The sequence below is a fragment of the Fibroporia radiculosa genome (genome assembly GCF_000313525.1).
Source record: "Fibroporia radiculosa TFFH 294 genomic supercontigs, scaffold22166, whole genome shotgun sequence".
Lineage (NCBI taxonomy): Eukaryota > Fungi > Basidiomycota > Agaricomycetes > Polyporales > Fibroporiaceae > Fibroporia > Fibroporia radiculosa.
The window spans coordinates 35,689-58,673 of NW_012133503.1; the positions used below are offsets into that span (position 1 = coordinate 35,689).

The window sequence follows — 22,985 nt, forward strand, 5'->3', positions numbered from 1 at the left end:
GTTTCTCACGCTGATGACAAAACACTGATTTGAACACCAAAAGGTGTGAACTGCCGGTATCGGTATTTGCTGATTTCCAGGTTAGTACAGGCAATGGCACGCGGCTGAAGCTATTTTGTGAATGTATGAATTGAAGAGCATCAGGGAACTGAAACAAACACATACCTATGGTCCCTAGCCTACTAGTATGTATTCAATGGAATCACAGCCATACCGTCGTCAACCGACGTTGCGTCACTTTGCGGCAGGAAATTAGAAGAAGTTCGTCGGTTGAAATCCTCTTCCAACTACCCGGCTCTCCTGGATCGGCATGCAGTAGGAGCCCGACAAAATCATTGCCGGGTAGAAGTATCCCCTGTGACTCGTCTGTGGCGACAGTGAAATAGTTCAAAACTCCTACCGCCACCTTGAATTCACTTGAGACCTCACTGGCGTCCACCTTGGTCATCACCTCTTCCAAAACCCCGTCGTCCGGTTCATCCCCCGAATCGAAATTGAACGTGAACGACTTGTATCGATGATTATTGACTTCTGACCAACTTCCATCGCTCCACTTAGATGTAGGGGCGACGAGAAGCAGGCGCAGCTTCACGCCACGTTTGGTAGGTTTGAATAACTTGTCCCCTCGCCGAACATGTCCATAATGCCCTTCTCTATAGTTTCCCGTAAACGGAAGCGGTCGGTAGCTCCCTGGGGATTCTGCAATCCCGGTACTGTACCTCGAGCTCTGCCCCACCCATGCAAAGATCCCCCATTCCCCACACCTTCCCATAATTGCTTCCACGAGCCTCACGAACGCCCACGCGCCCTCCCCGTACGCAATCGGCATCGTGATGTCGAAGATCCCAATGAGCGCATACGCCATATCTTCGGTCTTGGTCGTGCGTCGATGTGAGGCCCAGAGCATCTTTTCGTGCACGCGGTCGGTGCCAGGGTGGTAGTTGAAGAGGTCGCGGTAGGGTATGGAAGTCACTTTGGTAATCTCGTTGAGAAAGGAATCGCGCCTCTTGTCATGCCATTCCAGATCTTCGTCGCCCGTCAGTGGCTCCCAATTTCTCCCGTAAAACTTCATCGCCGGAGGCGCGAGCAGCTCCTGCAGGGTCCACCCCCGCGAGAACCATACCTCATCTGCGAAGTCGGCTGGGGAAGATGATTGCGAGAGATACGCAATGCACATGTGAGAGTTGCGGTACCACCTGAACATGGACCGGATCGCTTCTTCGAGCTCAGCGCTGCTCGTCTTGTTGATGCAGCATGTGTCCGACCACGCCAGCATACAACCAAACACCTGCGCTTTCTCGAGGAATTTGCGGAGCTTATCGTACCCGGCTCCTGTGCGCCCCTGCCAATCGGAGTCAGGCGACGCGAGGTCTTGGAAAGTGGGCTCCAGGCCAGCACTAAGCCAGCGATGAGAAAACATTGCATACTTCACCGCACCTTTCACGACGATCGCCAATGCCTCCTTCCGAGATATATCAAAACGGTTCCTGCTCCCTGTTTGGTCCTGGATGTCTTTCTCCGTGATGTCCGCGATCTTTGGTGTATAGAGGCTGATGACCTCGTCGTATGCGACGAATCTCATTTCGGGGATGTATATGAGGCGGGCGGGCATATCATTGAAAACGAACTCGATGAATGCATCGAAAAGATCAGGTATCGTCATGGCTGCCGGCAGCACTGAGATTAATATATGGCACGATTTGGCACGATCGACAACGCTCTTGAAATATTTCAGTCACCTCGGTGGTGGTGCAGACCGAAGAGTTTACATGTGTGTGTCTTTCAGGACGAGTCGAAGTCGATTCTGCCCAGAAGGAGACTGGAAGGATGAAGTTAATGACCATAAGACTGAGTGAGGACGAGATTACTTCAGTGTGTAATCTTCACTTAGGGTAATAGATCTCAAGCGGCTCAAATTAACTTGGCGAAGGGGCAATTTGATTTTGAGTTGTTGAAAGAGTCGAGGCTCAAATCTACCTCGAATCTACTGTACAAGTCGTCTGTAGCTACGTCGATGCCGCAGCATGGGCTGGGCGCCGATGACCGCAAAATTCATCTCAGCCCCGATCCTCGCGGGAGTTGCCGAAAGAGACCGTCACCGCTCACAATCCCACACGTTGGATTTGGACGTTCTTCGCCCGACACCTCCTCCCGTTACACACGCCCCGACTCACCATGCCTGGCTCAGACGAACTCGAGTATCTCAAGTCGCTCGTTTCGCAGCTAAATTCGAAAATCCAGGCCTTGGAGGCCAAGACGAAGGACGCGGTCACGGGGCAGAAGAAAACGCCAGCACAGCAGTTGCGCACCGTTCTCATGGGCCCTCCTGGTGCAGGTATGTGTTCAGCTGCACTGGAGAAAGCTTGTCGCTATTCCCATCTCCCTCGTTATGCTCATTAATTTATTATCGCTTATACTGACTCTGTGCGCTGTCCTGTGCAGGGAAGGGCACACAGGCGCCGCGAATCCGGAGTGAGTTTTGTGTCTGCCATCTTGCCACGGGCGACATGCTGCGCGAGCAGGTCGCCCAGAAGACCAAGCTCGGCGTGGAAGCCAAGAAGATTATGGACGCGGGAGGGCTTGTCAGCGACGACATCATGGTTGGTATCATCAAGGACCAGCTTGAGAACAACAAGGAGTGCAAGAACGGGTGCGTATGCTCATGTTTAAGTCGTGCTATGCCAGCATGCTGATTGTACCTGAAAACACGCTCACGGCTGTATTCATGTGGTAGATTCGTTCTGGACGGCTTCCCCCGTACAGTGCCTCAGGCCGAGAAGCTTGATGCCATGCTCGACGCGCGGAAAGAAAAGATCGATTCCGTTGTCCAACTGGTCATTGACGACCAACTGCTCATCTCTCGAATTACTGGCCGGCTGATTCATCCCGCTAGCGGTCGAACATATCATAGAGAGTTCAGGTTAGCGGTTGCGTCTGATCGCTCATAAAAAGCGGGTTTTTGACAGATCACATCTAGCCCTCCCAAGAAGCCTATGGTAGACGATGTTACTGGCGAACCCCTGATCCAGCGCTCCGACGACAACGTCGAGGCTTTGCGGAAGCGTTTGACGGTATTCCACTCGCAGACAGGCCCGGTAATCGAGTATTACAAGCAGAAGGGATTGTGGCGACCAATTGATGCAGCGCAGTCACCGAGTCTCGTGTGGGACAACCTGCGGAAGGTGTTTACCGCAAATCAGTGACTGTAACAGTGCTGCGTGTTAGGAACCGCCTTGTACCGCTGATTCGCACCTGCTGCGGACCGCAGAACGCTGCGTGTTGTCGCTTTGGGATTCATTAGCATCTTGGTGATGTTCTACGATCTAGAGAAAGTTTTCAATGACACACGCATCATAGACTATTACAAAGGCAGGAGGAGGTTATCTGCTGAGCGCTGCGCTATCGTCATGCTCCGATGATTCGCGTGGTATGTAAGAGAAACCAAGCAAATTGGAAGCATTCGGTGCAGATAATTTTCCAGAAGATGGTGGAATGAACATCATTTGTTGCAGAACAGTTCCATTGAGTCGTTTATACCTAGTACGTATGTGCATGACCGGCCTCGTGCAGTAGAAGTGTAAGAATCCCGTCCCAACTTCATTTCTAGACGCGTATGCGCGCTCGACATAAACCCTGCCGAATCTCCATCTCTTCAGTCCTGAGAACGCCAAGGGCCGCATTGTGCAGTCTGGTCAGGTCCGTCTCGAGCGGACGTAAGTGCTTAGACGGGTTGTCGGATAGCGCCCTTCGCGTCGTGGGGTAGTTTACATATTTTCTGGTGTCCATGCCATGCGGTCTAGCGCGCTGGGAGAGTGCAGACGGCAGAAGGCTACGGGGGTTGTTGGCGACACAGAGGATGAGCGGGGACGGCGGCGAGAAAAAGGAGCCGATCTCTCGATCCGGGATCGGCGCCAGATAACTCTTAGCATCACGAAACTAGCATGGCAACTATAAATACTAAAACAAATCCAGCATCTGCGCCATCGCCAATCGCCTCCCCCGCCTCCCTCTGCAGCGCGCAGCTTCGTCCGGAATGAAAGACACAACACCTCTCCAGCGAGGCATGGCCTGTCTCTGCTGTCGAAGGAGGAAAATGGTATTGTCCCAGTCTGCCAAATGCATCTTGTCGGGACCTAATCCCACCACGTGCTTCATTTATGTTCCAAGAAATGCGACGGCTTGCGCCCAGTCTGCTCCCAATGCCTCAAGTCGAATCGCTCGACAGAGTGCCAGTACTACGAGAAGAAACATGTCAGTCGCACCCAGCTACTCCGGCAAAAGGTGGCGAAACTCGAAGCTCGTCTTCGCCAGCTGGAATCGGAACAGGCTGACTCCGAAGACTCCCCTCCTTCGTCTTCGTCGTCGTCCTCTTACGCCCCATCACCCTCAGCCTCATCTCACACATCTCCCGCACCACACTTCCACAACACGGAACCCAAATTGCCAGCTTCGTCCAGCTCTTCCGCCCCTATTGTCGATGCTGGCTTACCACTCGACCTGCCCCTCTCATCTTCATTCGAGTCCAGCTGGTGGGAGGATTCAGAATCATTCTGCGAGAATAAACAGACACTGTTTGTGTTTTCTCCAAGGTCCCCTTCCAAATCTAACCTATTTGCAGCGTCGATATATTCTTTTCACACCGACATCAATGCGCATTCGATGTCCATCTCGGGAGATTCCAAGCTTCCCTACATCTCGCACCTCCACATCGACCCCATCCGGCTCTGCTTGACTCCATCTATCTATTAGCATGCTACTTCTCACGACTTCCCCATCTCAGCGAGCTCGAATCCCACTTTCTCAAACGTGCATTGCAGGGCATCGCGGAGGCCCTGCACAAGCAAGACCGTATTGTGCAGGTCCTACAGGCATCGTGCTTGATAGCTGTTTACTTTTTCTGCAATGGCCGCGCTCTCGAGGGCTACTACCACTCGTCCACCTCCGCGCGGCTAGCGATCGACCTGGGCCTGCACCAACTGCGCGCCGCTGACTGTAACGTGACTCCAGTCCCCTCTGCTGAAATTTATGATCCTGTATATCCATCCGAACAACCATTCCATCTCTTGCCGCCATGCGACACCATCGAGCATGCTGAGCGAATCGCGGCGTTCTGGCAAATCTGCATCGTAGACCGCGCGTGGTCTGTCGCGACGGGCTTGCCGTCTGCACTGCCAGACGATGTCCATCCAAAGACGCAAATCGAGACGTCCTGGCCCATGAGCATCATGGAGATGTCGATGGTGTGTGTGCCCGTTTTTGCCCGCACCAGTTGTGTTAATGGTGAACAGAGCCTCGAGGTCGTGGGCCCGCTATTGCTGGTGTCACCGTACAGTACGATTAGCGCCCCGGCGTCGTGTGTGGCGGCTTCGATCGTGACATTGCGCGCCAAGGCTGTGATGCTGTTCGAACGCACGGCACGCTTTGCCGCAGGTGAGTGCTGTCCGCCCGCCCTTGATGCTGTTGTTTCTGGGCGCTCACAGAGGGGATGCAGCTGCGGAACACAGCGCGCCTGACTGGGTTGAGCAGCGATCACTGGAGATGTCGGTGGACCAGTTCGCGGCGAATTTGCCAGGGATCAGCCGGTACGCGACAGGGCCTTTCGGAACCGCACATGGAGAGCCAGATGTGGACCTGGTGCATATCCACACGCTCATCTATGTAGCGACGATACACCTAAACCGGGATCTAATTGAAGGTCAGCGGGCGTCGTTCGAGAAGTGCCTTGTATCGGCAGATGCAGTAACAGCTATTGTGCGGGAACTAAAGGATCAGGATTACGGCTTCCTGGACCCTATCAGTGGGGTGAGGGGGATGTTTTATCTTGTCCTTGTGTGCTTGGCAGCTGATGTGTATGGTTAGGCATGCTGGCGCTATGTTGCGGACGCCTACTTGCAGATCCTGAGCGCCGTGCAAAGATGCGCAGGCTACTGTGATGTGCTCGCAGTGAACGAGAACCTGAACATTCTGCTCGTCGCTATGCGACGACTTGCGTTGTTCTTTCCGATTGCTGGGATACAGGCATCCGAGATAGAGCAGCAACAACTATTGGTGCGCATTGACCATTGATCATACACAAGGCCATTATTGCTGATTATTGCATGTAGCAGCAGGCCATCCCCGTTTGACGCGATTTTTTCGACTACAGGGTTATTGAGGGCGCGTATACGAGATTTCCGTATTCACTCTTCGTCGGCGTTTCCTGGGTTTTAGGATTTTATCCCGTGTGTTCAATATCACTTAGTGTAGTCTGCTCTCAGCGCAGGGATCATGTATGCTCTCTACCTACCTGAGGTCTAGGCTTCCCGCGCGTTAATAGCTATAAGGATAGTGTGGGAGTTGCAATTTGCATTGTTCCGTTTTTCCGTGCGGTCAGAAGTCTGCTGAGATATTTCTGTCACGGTCTCTGTTCCCTTGATGCACAACATGTTTGAGAACAGCATTGTAAAAGCATGACATATATGAGTCGAGCAACTGCAAACCTGAAGTACGGCACCGCGTGGAGGACAGGAAGATGGTAACCACCCATTTCAGATCCGGCCTGTCTGGCAGGGAACAAATGAGCACGCCACGTCTATCTCACCACCGAAAATCTGACACTCTAGAGCAATATGCGACACCAAATGATTGCATGCACGGATGCCAGTGATCATGAAACTAAGATCGAACAGCGCTAGTCTGACTTCGCGCTCTTGGATTTTTTCGGTTCTTGGCTATCTCCAGCGAGCCACAGAGCAGAAAACAGAACAAAACCGATGCTTGTGCTGATCGCGCCGGCATAATAAGGCCAGGCAGGGCTCAAAAACCTGGGGTATTGGTCGTGCCGTGGGGGCACGACCGGCACAACCGTCGTGCTCTCCAAGAAGGACCAGCTGACGAGACTGTGAGTTTGATCGGCTGACAGCGGGCATCGTGGGCAACTCACCCCCTACGCTTGAAGTCGACGACAAATTTGAACACCCCATGGCGGTCGGGAATGCGGAACTCCACGGAGTACCGCCCCGGGTCGCCTTCCACTGGTTGCAACATTGTGCGGATATGTGGATCGAGCATAGTAAATTCGAGTTGCATATCCGCGATCTCGCTATACGGCTCCCACGTCGATGATAACGGATTAAATTTTGAGACGCGCATGGCGAAGACCTATCAAGACAGTGGAAAACCCAGTCAAACTAGATGGAGAAAAGAATAGAAAGAGGCAACGTACAACCCGATCGTTGATAGTATACTGTTCTCCTGTAAGGGTCTCGTTTACGCGATGGTGAGTAACCTCATCGATCCTCAATACATTGGACTCTTGGAATGTCCAGGCTGCCACTTCAGCTACGAATTGCTGATTGCCTGGCTTAACGCCGCTGCAAATCGGAGTATGAGAAAAATAGCAAAAAGTATCAAGTGCGAGTGACTCACTTGGCAAGCTCCTTCGTCGCAAATTCATCACTGAAGATGTCAATACCTCCGACCCAAGTCGCACGACTACCACTGCGAGTCTGGAATCCTGCGACTAAACCAAGCGAACTCCCTGCCCATAGGCCTTCCCCGCCCTTCTCAGCAGCATCGAATATGGCGTCCGCACCATTATCGCGGTCCGAGTCAGCTGCAAAGCTTTCTGGCGGCGCGTTCAGAAAAGGAACCAGAAGTGGGCTGCTGCCGAATGCAAATGGGACGCCGGAGAACCAAACGGGCGGCAAGTCCGATGATAGTACAGAACCAGGTGCCACATTTACGGGTATCACGGTGGCGGGCGTATCTCTTTCAGGAAAGTGCGAAACGAGTGGGGTTCCTGGTGGAGGCAAGATGAGGGAGAACTCGGACGCGAGCGAGGTCAGAGGTGTCTGCTTTGACGACAGGGCGATTAGCAGGTTGGTATTTTTGGAAAGGAGCGTGACCAGGGATTGTGGTGTGATGTCAGAAGAGTAGCCTATGTAAGTAAGTAACCATTTGAGTCGACGCCGAGGCATGCAGTATATTAAACCACGCACTCTTTGACTCCGGCGCGAACAGAATGACATGCGAATATTGGGGATGGTCATCTGCGATCACAGCAGGCTGCACGTCCTTGGGTGTACGGAAGGTGAGGTCGTAACCTCTCTCTAAAAAGGAGGTTACTTATATATCGCAAGGAATATTGCACGGGTCAAACCTTCAAGTCCATTGAAGAATATAGAAAAGTTGTCCCTCTTTAGGCTCTGGTCAAGTACAACAAGCACAGAATCACCAGTGCTAGATTTCGCATAGGTTACAGCAGCCAGACAGACAAGGGAAGAGAGCAGTGGCCATAATGAGAGCATGACAGCGGTCACAGCACAACCTTGAATATTGAATACTGCGCAACTTGGACGCCGAGCGTATCCATTGACCACGTAGACTTGCTGCTTTTGGAACGTGTCTAAATTACATAATACAATGCTACAGCGTCATTCACGTGCATTTCGGCTTCATCCCAAGCCAATGTTTGTAGAGCCAAATAAACGCCACCGTACTCGACTCCGAGTTCGCAGCCAACGCAAGCAGTGAGCACTGCGGACCATCTATAATTTCTCGTCAACGCAGGATGGCGGACGAGTATCCGTCTTCGTTCCGTGAGTTAGACATATTTTTATCGATATTCGTACTTTGCTGAGGATATATTCAGGTTCGGAACAGATGAGTCTGGTACAACTTATCGTACCGACTGAAGTTGCCCATGATACCATTGCAGAGTTAGGAGAGTTGGGGAATGTTCAATTCAAAGACGTACGTTTATTCAATGCCATGCATTTGTCTCTAGCTGCTCACCTTTTGCGCTGTCTCGTGAAGTTAAATCCAGACGTCAATTCGTTCCAGCGCTCATTCGTTGGTGAGATCCGTCGAGTCGACGAAATGGCTCGCCGGGTGCGGTTCTTCAGTAGTCAAATTGAGAAGGAAAAGGACACTATCCCAATTCGACCGCTGTACGACTCTGCGCCTTTGCTTACTGTCGGGCCTCGCGCAGCGCATACTATGGATGAGCTGGACTTTAAGCTGAGGGAGCACGAGAGTAGACTTATCCAAATGAATGATAGTTACCAAGTGCTGTGTGACCGCACGAAGGAGCTGGAGGAAGCCCGACATGTGCTGCGTGAAACAGCAGTCTTTTTCGAAAAGGTCAGAGTTTGGATTCATCATCACACCTACTGGCATGTCTCATGTTCGTTGTAGGCTGCTGGTTATCAACAGGAAGTTAGGACATCGTTCGATGACAGTTCCGCCCCGTTGTTACAACACGACGATCGAGAGCAGCAGTACTCTTCAGGTAGCATTCAATTCGACTTAGAGTATGTGCGGGGCAACTTTTCCGACTGCACATATATTCATCTTTATCTTTACAGGTTCGTCGCTGGCACAATAGACCGTGCTCGTCTGCCTACTTTCGAACGTGTACTATGGCGTGTCTTGCGCGGGAATCTGTATATGAACCATACAGATATTGCAGAGCCGTTTGTCGATCCTGCGACTGGGGCTGAGACGCGGAAGAATGTCTTTATTATCTTTGCCCACGGAGACATGTTGCTCGCCAAAATTCGCAAGGTAGCGGAATCCATGGGGGCGACCCTGTATCCGATTGACGCCAATGCAGACAAGCGCTCCGACTCGATGCGCGAAGTTTCAGCGCGTCTGGAAGACTTGCAGGTTGTTCTCTATAACACCGGTACAAATAGGCGGGCGGAGTTAACGAAGATTGGGGAGAGTCTGGCCAGCTGGGTGGATGTGGTGCGGAAGGAGAAGCTCATTTACGAGACGCTCAACTTCCTCAATTACGATGCCGGGAGGAAGACGCTTATCGCTGAAGGCTGGTGTCCAACGAGAGATATTCCGATGATACAGCTCGCTCTCAGGCATGCGACGGTTAGTTGTGGATAATTCTGTGAGCCCCCCTGTTGATGGTCGTGTTTTCAGGAAGAGTCGGGAACCAATGTTCCTCCCATTCTGCATGAGCTTCGCACAAACAAGACGCCGCCCACGTTCATCCGCACGAATAAATTTACGGAGGGTTTCCAGACCATTATGGATGCCTACGGTATTGCCACATACCAAGAAGTGAATCCCGGCTTATTCGCTGTTATCACATTCCCGTTCCTTTTCGCGGTAATGTTCGGTGACATTGGTCATGGGTTTATTGCACTTTCCTCCGCTGTGATGATGATCCTGTTTGAGAGAAAGCTGGCAAGTGCTGATCTCGGAGAGGTATGTTTGTGCATTTTATCATCCATCTTCCATTACTTATAATGTATAGATCCTCGGCACGTTCTTCTTGTGAGTACTTCCGGCTGCCTTTCTTAGTCTTCGGACTCTGATCACCAAACAGCGGTCGCTATATTATACTCCTCATGGGTGCATTCTCGATGTACACTGGCTTCTTGTACAACGACATCTTCTCCAAGTCGCTGCACGTATTTTCTTCAGGCTGGACCTGGCCCTCCCAGCATGGCAATGGGTCTGTCCCTGCTGTCTCTAACGGCTATACATATCCTATTGGTATTGATCCCGGGTGGCATGGAGCTGAGAATGCACTGTTATTCACAAATTCATACAAGATGAAGATGTCGATTGTGCTCGGTGTTATTCATGTGGGTGCCGTGTCAATAAACAAGGTGGAATAACTGAACTTGATTATTTTTGCATAGATGACCTTCGCTATTTGCCTTCAAGTTCCAAATCACCTCCGCTTCAAACGACACTCGGATATCTGGACCAACTTCGTACCACAAATATTGTTCTTGCAATCTATCTTCGGCTATCTTGTCGTATGTATCATTTACAAGTGGACGGTAGACTGGGACACCTCGCCCACGGGGCCTCCATCCCTTCTTAACATGCTTATCGGAATGTTCCTTTCACCTGGTAAAGTCGACCCCGACACGCAGCTATATCGTGGTCAAAGCATGGTTCAGACGATATTACTCCTAATCGCTTTCGTATGCGTGCCGTGGTTGCTTGTAGCAAAGCCGTACCTCGAGTGGAAAGAGATGAAGAAGATCCAGCACCAGGGCTATATCGGGCTAGGAACAGAAGACGGTCCAAGACCAACTACAGATACGGAGCTTGAAGGGGAAGAGGAAGGTAATGGCAGGGCCATTGCGGAAGCAATGGATGAAGAGCATGTTGGTTTGATCGGTTTCTTTCGCATTGAGGCGGATATTGATCGTCTTTGTCTTTAGGAGCATCATGACTTCGGCGAAATTGTGATTCATCAAGTGATTCATACCATTGAATTCTGCCTAGGATGTATCTCGCACACAGCTTCCTATCTGCGTCTATGGGCTTTGTCTCTCGCTCATGCTCAGCTATCCGAGGTGCTCTGGAGTATGACCTTAGCAGGCGCCTTGAAGATGACAGGTGTCATCGGAATCTTTGCGAAGCTGTTTATGGGTGTACTCTGGTTCAGCTTGACAGTGTTTATCTTGTGTATCATGGAGGTACGTAAAGCGCCGAGCGTGCTATCTCGCTGCACCAGCGTGCATTCTGACCTTTCTGCTTTTAGGGCCTGTCTGCGTTTTTGCACGCGCTGCGTCTACATTGGGTCGAAGCAAACAGCAAGCATTATGAAGCAGGAGGTTATGTGCGTGTCGCCTATATCAGTTCATCGATGAACGCACCCAAGGCGTGCTTACTGATCTTGCTTCTATTTCGCAGCAATTTGCGCCGCTTAGCTTTGCGAAGATGGGCGAGGAATGAGCTGCGTGGAGGCAGGTGTTGGCCTTACGAAGTGTCTCTCTATAAGATTCCAATGTCAAATGTGATTTGGTCTTCTATTGGCCCGTAAGTTTGCATCGAACGGTCCCGATCGGCGGTTGGGCAGTCATTCAATGGAGGCAGTCCCGTTTCTCACACGGAACAGTGGAGACGGCGCAACGGCTTCCATGGTATGTGATCTCCGATTTGAGGTGGATCTCAGTAGTGGGTGCACCAGAGAATTGCACTTTTCGGGGCTGTTGCGACTCGATGCGAGAGGGATAATCAGCGGATATGGGTTGGTTCGTTTTGCTCTGAGCTGATTACTGCAGACGATCGACGCGGAATAAGATCAATGAATTTCACAGAAGTGTAAGTTCCGATGCCGGAGGCTCACTGCGAGCGACCTCCAGTGGTCCTATGCGGTTGTGGGGTAACGCTACCCCGGATCTCTCGGAACAAGGCAGAGCAGGAGGCAGGCAGGAGGCGATGGGCTGTGTGTAGTGGCAGATTGCCACGATCTGGGGCCATCGCACGTGCTCTCGGCGTGTGTTTTTTCGGGGTCCGCCAGCACGGGACACCTCCTATATAAGCTTTCATCAACCACTGCAAAGTTTATCCTCACTCCCCAGCTCTTTCCTTTTGCCATAGAGGTTTGTGTCTTTCTCGCCCTCCTCGTCGTTGCGATCCCTGATCCTGTTGTCAGGCTTCGGCCAGGATAGAATAGAGTGTCCTTTGTTCCTTAACGGCCTTTTCGCGTCTCATCGCACTTTTTACGCACGATCATATCATCCCTAGAGGTGAGTTAGATCGTCGCTTACCACCAAACAGGCTGTAGTTTTGACGAGCCCATCGGTTATGCAGATCAACGAAATGCCTGCTGTTACCGCTGCTACCCCCGCTACCCCTGCCCCCGCTTCCCTCAAGGCCGCTGTTGCGCCTGTAGATGGTCAATTCGACGTGACGAGTCTTTTCGTCGCTGACAAGGCGACCCGCGAGTCGGCGGCTGCCACTCTTGCCGCTATCGCTCAAAAGGACGGCCCCAAAGCCCTCCAGTCTGTTGGCTTCACGGATGCTGCCATCAAGGCGCTTGGTGACAAGAAGTCACCTGCCGCTCGTGAAGGCGCAGCAAACGCCGTAGCGGTCCTCGCATCCTCTGACGCTATCAGGGCCCTAGAGCCCATTTTCCTTGGCTCCGGTCTCTACAATGCACTCCTCGAAAGCTTTGCTGACAAGATGCCCGCTGTGCGGACAGCTTCCATCGAGGCAGTAAAGGCATACGTTTCTTCTATGAACCCGTGGGCGACTGCCCTTGTGCTCCCCGCTCTTCTTCAAGAGATCAAGACGGCCGGTAAATGGCAAGTCAAGACGGGTGCTCTTCTTATTCTCAATCAGCTTGTTGTTTGCGCCCCCCTTCAGACTGCTCGCCTTACTCCTGAGATTGTCCCTGTCCTCTCCGAGGCCATCTGGGATACCAAGGCCGACGTGAAGAAGGCTGCGCGTGATTCGCTTGAAAAGGCCACCGCTTTGGTTTCTAACAAGGACATAGAACGTTTTATTCCCGCTCTAATCAAGGCTCTTATTAATCCCGTCGAGGAAGTTCCTAACACTATTACACTTCTTTCCGCGACCACATTCGTTTCTGAGGTTGATTCCCCGACCCTTTCCCTCATGGTTCCTCTCTTGTCTCGTGGGTTGAACGAAAAGCTTACGGCTACGAAGCGCAGGGTCGCAGTGTAAGTAACATACACGTTATCACATCTGGCCTTTGCTTATTTAGACATTCCTTAGTATCATCGACAACATGGCCAAGCTCGTCGATTCCGCTGTGACTGTGCGGCCTTTCATTCCTAAGCTTCTTCCCGGCTTGATCAAGGTCGAGAGTACAATCGGCGACCCTGAAGCTCGTGGTGTCGTTGCTCGTGCTGTTGCCACTCTCCGCCAAGTTGGTGAGGTCCCAGAAGGCGATGGATCCGACCTTCCCCCTCTCAGGAAGGCTGATGATAAGCAGCTTGCCACCTCTCTCGTCGGTCTTTACAAGAAGGCTAACGTCAACCCGATACCTTCTGTTTCTTCTGTCGAGGCTTTGTACGTTGGAAGCCTTGCGTCAAACCTCGTCAACGCCAAGAACTTCGACCTTGCCGAATGGCAGTCTCTGGCGCCTCTCCTTACCTTCGTCTCTTCGTCCCCAGAACCTATCTCGATCGTCAACGAGTGGGTTGTCAAATCTGCGTCGCAGGACGACGATGATCAAGAAGTGCCTGATGATGAAGAAGAGGGCGAGGATTTGTGTAACTGCCAGTTCTCTCTCGCTTACGGTGCCAAGATCTTGTTGAATACCGCTACTCTCCGTCTCAAGCGCGGCCATCGGTACGGTCTGTGCGGACGTAATGGTACGGGCAAGTCCACCCTCATGCGGGCCATCACCAATGGGTGAGTCTTTTGTATTCGTTGATGAATCTCGTTCATGTTTTTTTCTTAGTCAAGTCGAAGGATTCCCGTCCCCCGATGAAGTTCGCACCTTCTATGTCGAGCATGACATTGACGGTAGTGAGGCCGATACCACCATTCTCGACTTCATTTTGGCGGACACGCGTATTCAGGGCTCCAAGGACGAGGTCATCGAGACGCTTGCTTCTGTCGGTTTCAGCGATGAGAGGCAGAAGCAAGCGATTGGTAGCTTGTCTGGTGGTTGGAAGATGAAGCTTGCGTTGGCCCGTGCGATGTTGTTCAAGGCCGACATTCTCCTGCTCGATGAGCCCACTAACCATCTTGACGTCGTCAACGTCGCTTGGCTGGAGAACTATCTGACGAGCTTGACGACTTGCACGTCTATTATCGTCTCACACGATTCCGGTTTCTTGAACAATACGATCACTGACGTACTCCACCTCAACCGCTTCAAGCTGAGGAGGTATAGGGGCAATCTGGAGTTGTTCATGAAACAAGTTCCCGAAGCACGCTCGTACTACACTCTCGAGGCTCAGGAGGACTACCAATTCAAGCTCCCTGACCCGCCGCTGCTCGAGGGTGTCAAGACGAAGGAGAAGAGTTTGCTCAAGATGCGTAAAGTTGGTTTCCAATATCCCACTCAGCAAGTGCAACAGCTCTACGACATTACGCTCCAAGTTTCCCTCTCATCCCGTGTCGCCGTTCTGGGTCCCAATGGGTCCGGTAAATCTACGCTTGTCAAGCTACTTATTGGAGACCTCGAGCCCAACAAGGGTGGTGAGATCTGGAAACACCCGAACCTGGTCATTGGCTATGTTGCGCAACATGCCTTCCACCATATCGATAATCACCTCGACAAGACCCCGCTTGAGTACATGTTGTGGCGTTACCAGACTGGTGAAGACTTGGAGGAGATGATGAAGGCGAACCGTCAGATCACCGAGGAGGAAGAGAAGAAGATGAAGGATGGCTCATTGGTCATCGTCGAGGGTCAGAAACGTTTGATCGACGAGATCATTGGACGCAAGAAGCTCAAGCAGTCCTACGAGTATGAAGTATCGTTCAAGGGTCTCAGCTCTTCCGAGAACATTTGGCTGCCTCGTGACGATCTCATCAAGCGTGGATTCGAGAAGAAGGTCCTTGAGGTCGACACTCGTGAAGCGCAACGTCTTGGTCTTCTCCGTCCTCTCGTTCGTCGGGAGATTGAGAAACATTTCGCTGATTTCGGCCTCGAGGCCGAGTTCGTCTCGCACAACTCAATGAGAGGTCTTTCTGGTGGTCAGAAGGTCAAGGTTGTTCTCGGTGCTGCCACATGGCGCCGTCCTCACGTCATCTGCTTGGATGAGCCGACGAGTACGTGTTTTTTAGCTTGTCACTTGTGCTGGCTAACACGCACGTTTTTAGACTACTTGGATCGTGAGTCGTTGGCTGCTCTCATCAAGGCGCTCCAAGAGTTTGAGGGTGGTGTGCTCATCATCACGCACAACCGTGATTTCTCCGAGTCGCTGTGCAAGGAAGTTTGGGCGATGCGCGATGGTCACCTTGAGGCGTCAGGCCACAACTGGGTGGAAGGTCAAGGCTCCGGGCCTCGTATTGACAAGAAGGACGGTGAGGATGACGATCAGTACGACGCGATGGGTAACAAGATTGAGAACAAGAAAGCGAAGAAGATCACGGCGTCCGAGGCACGGAAGGTACGTTTTACGCCTGCTCCGGCTGTGCTGGTTCTGACACATGACATACAGCTCAAGAAGGAGCGCATGGCGCGGAAAAAGCGTGGTGAGGAGGTCACCGACGATGAGTTGTAATCTCGCTCCCCTTTACGGCTGTATTTCTGCATCCTGTTTATTGCTGTGTGTTCTATCCGGACGTCTTTTGGCCATATATCGCTACGTTGTCTTGTACTCTGTACCCTAGCATTAATTCTATCATCTATGTATGTTCTGTGAACTACTTGTTTGACTTTGTGAAGTTCTCGGATTGGTGTCCAAAGTAGACGTGTTCTGTGTGACTGGGGGGCATTCGATGCCCACTTCAGGCAAATGAAGCATGCCGCTGTTGGGGGCGTCTTACCATGATGTTCTTGGTGCAGTGTTCCAGGCTGTGAGCACTGCGCATACGGGAATCTTATCCGAACTTCCATTATCCGCCAAGCAAACCAACAACTATAAAGCCCTGCTCTTTGTCTGAACACTGCCAAACTTTCCGCCCAGATCACTGTCACGAATTTGACGATATACGCTAACGAGCTATGCCCTACGTCCCCGAAAATGCGACTCACACGTTCTATGTGACTGCACGGAGTGTGCAAGACCGACTTACGCCAGACCCCACGCAGCGGACAACGTTGATTGTGGCAGCATGCTACATCGTTGGAATTGCTATTTTGTGGTGCGTGAACAGTTTGTCGACTTCACGTCCGTCTTGCTCAAGTGTCTTTCCAAGGCATGTGCCGTACCTCTCGTATTTGAGTGAGTACTTCTCGCAAACTCATCACTTTGCTCTTGACAATATGTCCGGTGCATAGTCTACCCTTTCAAGTAAGTTCCTCACTGTTCTATTGTGGATTGGACCTCAGACAGCGCTGCAGATTATTGACGGTCGGATTCCACGAGGCAAGTAAGCCGCCTGTTTCGTGAATTTTTGCACTCATCCACGACAAATAAGATGAGCCATGCTTTCATGGGTGGTAAGTCCCAGAGTTGTACCGCCGAATTAGCGCAAAATCTCTGATATTCGACAGTACTCACTTGCGCACGTATCCACTCCATCGAGCTCGATCGTGAGTATAAAATTTATTGTGAAGTATAGATTTTGTGCTAATTTCGCGTGTACGTGCCAGCGGACGAGGGTGGTGCTACGCGCATGTCCGGAGGGATACCCTGGTTGACCCTTCCCGCTGGCTACCTTGGCTCGGGGTTCATTGGTGCGGCTTTGATTGTGTGCGGTTTCGACACAAACGCGAGTAAAGTCGCCTCCCTCGTCCTCGCTGCATTCTTTCTCTTCACACTTTGGTGGGCGCGGAAAGATTGGCTGTGCGTGGCCTTCGGACTGTTATCCCCACTGGCATTGAAGCTTACCTGTCTCCAGAACGTGGGTGCTCATTTTGGGTATGTCGGGTCTGATCGTCCTGTTCTGGTTCGTGGATGGCGGAGCTGCCCTGAGATATTTCGTGAGTACGGGTACCTTCGCTCGGGATTAGGTCGGGACTAACCGTCTTACTGAAATAAGATCCTCTTCATGGGCGTCATGTCGTGCATGTACGTCCTATGGGACATAGTCGGTGCGCATATATGATTTTCATCGGTGTCTATAGATTGCTCATCTCCGTTTTTTAAGATGATACGATTGACCGAAAGATAAATGGATCTGATGCCTCTTCGTTCGCGGATATTTGTGGCTGCTGTCCCTCCCAAGGTCTGTACTTTTCTAGTGTGCAAACTATGACTATTATTCGTGCTCACATGTATATAACTAGTATGGGGTGTTATTTGGCTGATCATCGCGTTCTGTTTCTTTGCCGCGGGAATCTTAATTGGCATTGCCGCCTTCAAAGTAGGAATTGCATACATACCCTGTGGCCTTCTTTCGAGCTAATGATGACATTGTATAGCAATCAGCAGCGCAGCAAGCAGAGGATGCTCAGCATTTCCTACCCGTGCCTGGATCTAATAGTGCGATATGTGCATCAATATCGTTCCCTGTCCTTACCCTCGTTGTGACATCAACGTGGATACTTCTTCAGTAGTAGAGTATGCATCCATGACAAGTGATTACTTTTGTCAATTCTTGGACTCGAGTCTTGTTGTATTTGTCATACCCCTTCTTGTTGTATCGCTATTGACGTTCGCTATCGCTACTGTAACATGTTTTAATTGTCGCCCGAATAAATAATATCAAGCTCCGGACTCGCGACCATTGTTTGATGCACCCACAACTTTGACAAGGGCCTCGGGGACCAGTAAGTGAGAAAGTAAGTGTTGTGTGGGGCCAGCACGCATCATGTAGTATAGTGTTTTGAGTAAACCTGGCACGTTTGAATACTACTTAGATGCCTTCATGTTCTTGAGATTCCACATTTCAAAGCAGAAAAGCGCATAGATTACATTCGAAAGCACGTCGTAGCAAGTCCACCGAAGATCGCGTCTAAGGCATAGGATACCATTGTAGATAACATAGCTATATACATTCCATGCATCACGTTTTACAACGTGTAGATGAAAAATTCAAACAATATCACCTATTCGGCTCACGCCTCGTTACTGAACTTTCAGCTTGGGGCCTGGAACCGGCCCAATCTTGTTCTGCGCGGTGCCGAACGTCTTGACCGTCCGCGTCACAAACATCGTCGCCAACACCACTGCGCACAGCGCACGGGCATACTCAGGGTCCACCGCTTCTACCTTCTCGTCGGTTGCAGAGCCCCACCACCCCAAAGTGGCGGCATGTGCCTCGGCCCAGAAGGGCTGTGCGTGCGTCAAAAGCGCATACAGCCCTGTTACGAGCGGTGCACACCATAAGTCGGTGGCCGTCCAGCCGTATGCCATGAACTCAGGGGGCGTAGTGAGCGTGAGAGCATAGGGCTGGAGGAACGATAGAAGGTTCACGCAGAACCATCCGCCATTGGCGGTAACCTGAATACGCAACAAAATGATCAGAAGATCCTTCGATCGGAGTAGATCGCATACGGACCAGGGACGTTAGTAGCAACGACCAGGGAGATGTAGATATCGCCTGCGATGAATGGTTGACAATCATCGGGGGTATAATGTTACAAAGGAGCATAGCACGCGTAAATCCATCTAGAATAGAGACCGGGAGCTCGGTCTGGAGAGAAGGCGTGGGGACCGCTGGGAGACGGTTGACGAGTGCTTGAATAGCCGTGTAGAATGCGGGCACAGTCCCTGAGATCATGAATGAAGACGGTATGCCTAGGGCAGGGGCTTCAGGCACGATAGGTCAGTATCCAATCCGCACAAAACGGCATCTAATACTAGTACTCACCCGTCATAAGCTCGCCTCCAAACACAACCATGAGTGTAGCGGTAGCATCTCGCACGAAAGATCGATCCTCAACCTCCTGGATAGTCACTTCCTTTGAGGCCTGTTTCTTCGCGACATGTCGTGCGTGAAAGCCCTCTTTCAGCTGACGCAGCGCGACACACGTTCGAAGTGCTGCAGCAATGTCGAGCAGGGAAAACGAAAGCCCAAACCAAGTGAAGGGCGCGACCGGCTCCAAAACATACTGGTAGACCGCGACTAGTGGGGCAAGGAGGAGCAACATCCTTGGGGGTCTCAGCGTTGGAAGAGATACAATCAAGAAAGACTTATTCGCCAGCGGGTCTCCGCACCCGGCGACAGCACCAGAAGCGAGCAACCTTAGTCCGCATGTGTCGTGTATTGCATCCGGCCAACTTGCAATACTGTAGCAAAGCTGCTGCTATAAGTTAGTTGAGAATGGATAGCGACATAGGATATATTGCTTCCATAGAAAGTATGGTACAATGGCGTAGTGGCTGTAGCGGCCCTATTCCGGGAATGTGAGGTGGTCTAAAGCTTCAACGGGTTCACTCGTTTGTGCGCTGGTTCAAGACCGTCCCCTCCAGAAAACTTGGTGACTTTGACTGTCCACCGCGGAAGCGGAGACATGGTCTGGTGTAATCCGCCCTTGACTGGCCAGGGAAGCAATTCCGCAACCTGCAGGGTGTGCCGAGTTAGTCTTAGGAGATAAGGACGAGTCGTCTGTTCGCGCAAATGGGCCGTGCTCTTCACAAACCTTTTTGGCTTTTCCGTTTGTTGTTTTTCCTGATGTTACAACATGGCTATGTCTATTCTTTTAGTGTTGGGCAACATTATAATTGTGGCCACAAGCATGTTATCTTACGATTTAGACGTGACAGCGTACTATTGTGCGTCCCAGGCATATAGACAAGCGAATGGGATTACAGTAAAGACACAGTTAACAATATGCACAGAAGAGCCAATACCATCCTCAAGACAGTTACAAAACTACCCCAAAGCCCATCATTTAACAACACTTGCTATTCTGGTTAGTGTTAGAATCAACACTCGGGGCAACAGTGATGGAATCGCCTGATGATGGCTTGATTGGGTCTGAAGATTGCTCGAGGGATTTACTCGAAACGATGCGATAAATGTCTGTCAGGTAATTGCCATTAGGAAAAATGCATCATCAAGCGAAACGAAAACAAATACCGGTAAGGATAGTCTGGAATGCCGACTCGACGTTCGATGCGTCCAGCGCTGACGTCTCGATGAATGACAGACCATTCTCCGCTAAAAGGAAATGTGAACCTAGTGCTTCATAACAAGATTATGAGACACACTCGCGAATGTTTTCGCCTCATCCGTTGGGACAGCACGAAGATGTTTCAAATCGCTCTTGTTCCCAACGAGCATTATCACGATGTTCGAGTCGGCATGGTCGCGGAGCTCTTTCAACCACCTTGTAACATCGACGTAGGTACCGTGCTTAGCAATGTCATAGACAAGCAGGGCCCCAACAGCACCACGGTAGTAGCTGAGAACAGTTTTTAAGCATACATTTTGCGATTTAAAGAGCAGTATACTCACGCAGCCGTGATCGCACGATACCGTTCCTGGCCAGCTGTAAGACCCCATATTAGCGGCCGCACAACTCAATCCGGCGCCTTCTCCCAGCGATACATCCCACCTTCCACCCTCCTCAATACACATACACCGAGGTTCACCTCATAAAGAAAACGAGAAACAAAGCTCACCAGTGTCCCATATCTGTGCTTTCAACGTCTTGCCGTCTACAGTAATTGAGCGAGTAGCAAACTCCACACCGATAGTCGACTTCGTCTCCAAGTTGAACTCATTCCGGGTGAATCGCGAAAGCACTGCGCTAACGTCAGAAAACCTAGAGCAGCCACGAAATGCGCCTAGCGGACAACGTACAGTTACTATGTTGGGATACGAATGATAGAATGAATTTTATGAGTCGAGAAGTGGCTAAGCATGCACGGAGAGGAACGCACGATTTTCCGACACCGGAGTCCCCAATGAGTACAACCTGGGAGTGTTATAGGGCTGTAGCTCAAGTCGTTCTGTTCAAGAACAGAGGTTACGCACCTTGAAGAGATAATCGAAGTTGCTGCCTTCAGCCATGTTCGTATGTCAAGTAAATAGATGAGTCGTGAACTTGGGCGTAGAGGGGAATCCGTCAAAAGGCGTGCAGAGGTAAGTGCAGGATGAGGGACGTGGATTCACTGCAATGGACGGCGCGATTCGCGAGGCAGTGAGAAGTCAGCGGAGTTTTAAATATCCTGATATGGCGCGGCGCTTGAGCAAACGTTCCGACTCGTTGCGTGCGCCTTGTGTTGCCTGCGTTGCTGCTCACCTTATCGTCTTTCTAATTCAGCACTTATGCACCTCCACATATTCTATGCCATTCGTCTTCGTTTTCAGAAAAAGAGTTGAGTTGACAGGAGTTTTGTATACGCCCCATGCTACGCGCCAAAATATACTGCGCTGACGACTAGTGGAAAACCTTGATCCGAAATATCGTTGCTGGTGTCGGCTCATAACTTCATCGTGAAATCCATGCATCGTGCGGTCCTCCTACAATCAAAGACAGGATCCTGAAGGTGTGTAGGCAGTCTATCTGAAGAGCAATCAACCACACAACGCGCCTTGTCCTTGAAAGCCCGTCTCGGAGCAATACATCAAGTCCTCGTCTTGTTTCTCCGTAGTCAAAAATGTCGTCTTGACTCTTCCTTAACGGTTCAGCCTCTGTTTTCATGATGTCGGTGTCCACTGTCGGTCCATTTGCTAGATCGTCAGATGTTTATCGGATTGGATCATTCGTTACCAGAGGCAGCGCTTCCCATCGGCCTTTTTCATAGGTCTATTACGCCAGGATCCTACGCTCTGCTATCGTGCTGCTCTGGGCTGCGAGTATTCTAGAACTACGTCCATTTCCTGTGAGACTGCGGTGGAGGCCGGGCCGCACAACGAACATTTACGCAGGTCACAAGCAACCTTGTCCGATACGACCTCGGCTTACTGGTCCTTCACCATTTATACAACACAACCGTGCCGGAACGAGGCTATTCCCAGTTCGACTTCATCGATCCTGACAGCGACGATGTCTATCCCTCATACAAAGCGTATTTGCCAGATTATTAAGGTCATCGCATATAATCTCTGCCTCTTTTGTGCTCAATAACACCAGACAAATGCAGTTGAAACCGGAAGCAGAGGCAGAGTACAAGACCCTGCACGCAGCGGCATGGCCAGGTGTCCTCGCGGCCCTCACCCAGCACCACATTGCGGACTATTCGATACATTACTATTCCCCTCTGCATTTGCTCATCGCCAACTTTAAATACACGGGCACCGATTTTGAAGGGGACATGCAGCAGATCGCAGAAGATCAGGAGACTCGTAGGTGGTGGGCGTTGACGGATGGAATGCAGGAGAGCTTCGTGGAAGGTGCGCAGGGAAGTGGCGGGAAGGTTTCCTGGTGGCTGGTGAGTTCTGTTGAGGTGCTTGCTTGTCATTCTGACCTTACATATATCTTCAGGATCTTGAGGAAGTATTCAGACTTGAAGGACAAACTTGAATCATATACGGATTACTGAAGTGAGTACTTATGATGTCTTAGTTTTCATGACCCTACAACAAGCACAATGTCCAACCTCCTTACGAACAAGGTCATATTGGTCGAATTAAGACGATACCTTCCCAGTTCTTTGAATCCAATGCCGGTTCAGCCGCCGGGTGATCCATAGCTGCCGCTATCGTTTCTCAGCATATTTGGATACGGGAATACAGTAAGCCCGTCGCCGCCCCAATAT

The 22,985-nt window shown here is 51.0% G+C and overlaps 9 protein-coding genes across 9 annotated transcripts; 5 read left to right on the plus strand and 4 right to left on the minus strand.

Annotated features, from left to right (window-relative positions):
- Positions 1 to 202: 202 nt before the first annotated feature.
- Positions 203 to 1,663, minus strand: FIBRA_08003 (uncharacterized protein; the record flags this gene model as incomplete). The annotated part of the gene is made up of 1 exon (XM_012329663.1): positions 203 to 1,663. The coding sequence occupies one exon, from the start codon at positions 1,661 to 1,663 to the stop codon at positions 203 to 205; it is 1,461 nt and encodes a 486-aa protein (XP_012185053.1).
- Positions 1,664 to 2,175: 512 nt separating this feature from the next.
- FIBRA_08004 (uncharacterized protein) lies at positions 2,176 to 6,125 on the plus strand (the record flags this gene model as incomplete). The annotated part of the gene is made up of 11 exons (XM_012329664.1): positions 2,176 to 2,335; positions 2,443 to 2,650; positions 2,735 to 2,920; positions 2,978 to 3,182; positions 3,973 to 4,107; positions 4,168 to 4,571; positions 4,619 to 5,240; positions 5,289 to 5,430; positions 5,492 to 5,802; positions 5,860 to 6,048; positions 6,105 to 6,125. The coding sequence occupies 11 exons, from the start codon at positions 2,176 to 2,178 to the stop codon at positions 6,123 to 6,125; spliced, it is 2,583 nt and encodes an 860-aa protein (XP_012185054.1).
- Positions 6,126 to 6,670: 545 nt separating this feature from the next.
- Positions 6,671 to 8,288, minus strand: FIBRA_08005 (uncharacterized protein; the record flags this gene model as incomplete). The annotated part of the gene is made up of 6 exons (XM_012329665.1): positions 6,671 to 6,869; positions 6,923 to 7,140; positions 7,205 to 7,352; positions 7,408 to 7,918; positions 7,980 to 8,090; positions 8,141 to 8,288. 6 exons carry the CDS (start codon positions 8,286 to 8,288, stop codon positions 6,671 to 6,673), a joined length of 1,335 nt encoding a protein of 444 aa, XP_012185055.1.
- Positions 8,289 to 8,551: 263 nt separating this feature from the next.
- Positions 8,552 to 11,694, plus strand: FIBRA_08006 (uncharacterized protein; the record flags this gene model as incomplete). Its single annotated transcript, XM_012329666.1, has 12 exons — positions 8,552 to 8,579; positions 8,633 to 8,733; positions 8,797 to 9,123; positions 9,178 to 9,293; positions 9,348 to 9,864; positions 9,916 to 10,203; positions 10,253 to 10,272; positions 10,325 to 10,586; positions 10,644 to 11,120; positions 11,178 to 11,435; positions 11,501 to 11,578; positions 11,653 to 11,694. The coding sequence occupies 12 exons, from the start codon at positions 8,552 to 8,554 to the stop codon at positions 11,692 to 11,694; spliced, it is 2,514 nt and encodes an 837-aa protein (XP_012185056.1).
- An 870-nt stretch (positions 11,695 to 12,564) lies between these two features.
- On the plus strand, positions 12,565 to 15,950 carry FIBRA_08007 (uncharacterized protein; the record flags this gene model as incomplete). Its single annotated transcript, XM_012329667.1, has 5 exons — positions 12,565 to 13,427; positions 13,483 to 14,124; positions 14,174 to 15,495; positions 15,547 to 15,836; positions 15,888 to 15,950. The coding sequence occupies 5 exons, from the start codon at positions 12,565 to 12,567 to the stop codon at positions 15,948 to 15,950; spliced, it is 3,180 nt and encodes a 1,059-aa protein (XP_012185057.1).
- Positions 15,951 to 16,809: 859 nt separating this feature from the next.
- FIBRA_08008 (uncharacterized protein) lies at positions 16,810 to 17,890 on the plus strand (the record flags this gene model as incomplete). Its single annotated transcript, XM_012329668.1, has 8 exons — positions 16,810 to 16,831; positions 16,886 to 16,924; positions 16,985 to 17,177; positions 17,233 to 17,314; positions 17,374 to 17,425; positions 17,482 to 17,559; positions 17,621 to 17,697; positions 17,756 to 17,890. 8 exons carry the CDS (start codon positions 16,810 to 16,812, stop codon positions 17,888 to 17,890), a joined length of 678 nt encoding a protein of 225 aa, XP_012185058.1.
- Positions 17,891 to 18,401: 511 nt separating this feature from the next.
- Positions 18,402 to 19,426, minus strand: FIBRA_08009 (uncharacterized protein; the record flags this gene model as incomplete). The annotated part of the gene is made up of 3 exons (XM_012329669.1): positions 18,402 to 18,776; positions 18,835 to 19,085; positions 19,147 to 19,426. 3 exons carry the CDS (start codon positions 19,424 to 19,426, stop codon positions 18,402 to 18,404), a joined length of 906 nt encoding a protein of 301 aa, XP_012185059.1.
- Positions 19,427 to 20,170: 744 nt separating this feature from the next.
- Positions 20,171 to 21,294, minus strand: FIBRA_08010 (uncharacterized protein; the record flags this gene model as incomplete). The annotated part of the gene is made up of 7 exons (XM_012329670.1): positions 20,171 to 20,301; positions 20,359 to 20,439; positions 20,490 to 20,683; positions 20,737 to 20,770; positions 20,904 to 21,026; positions 21,085 to 21,199; positions 21,259 to 21,294. 7 exons carry the CDS (start codon positions 21,292 to 21,294, stop codon positions 20,171 to 20,173), a joined length of 714 nt encoding a protein of 237 aa, XP_012185060.1.
- A 979-nt stretch (positions 21,295 to 22,273) lies between these two features.
- FIBRA_08011 (uncharacterized protein) lies at positions 22,274 to 22,750 on the plus strand (the record flags this gene model as incomplete). Its single annotated transcript, XM_012329671.1, has 3 exons — positions 22,274 to 22,315; positions 22,371 to 22,658; positions 22,712 to 22,750. The coding sequence occupies 3 exons, from the start codon at positions 22,274 to 22,276 to the stop codon at positions 22,748 to 22,750; spliced, it is 369 nt and encodes a 122-aa protein (XP_012185061.1).
- Between the last annotated feature and the right edge of the window lie 235 nt (positions 22,751 to 22,985).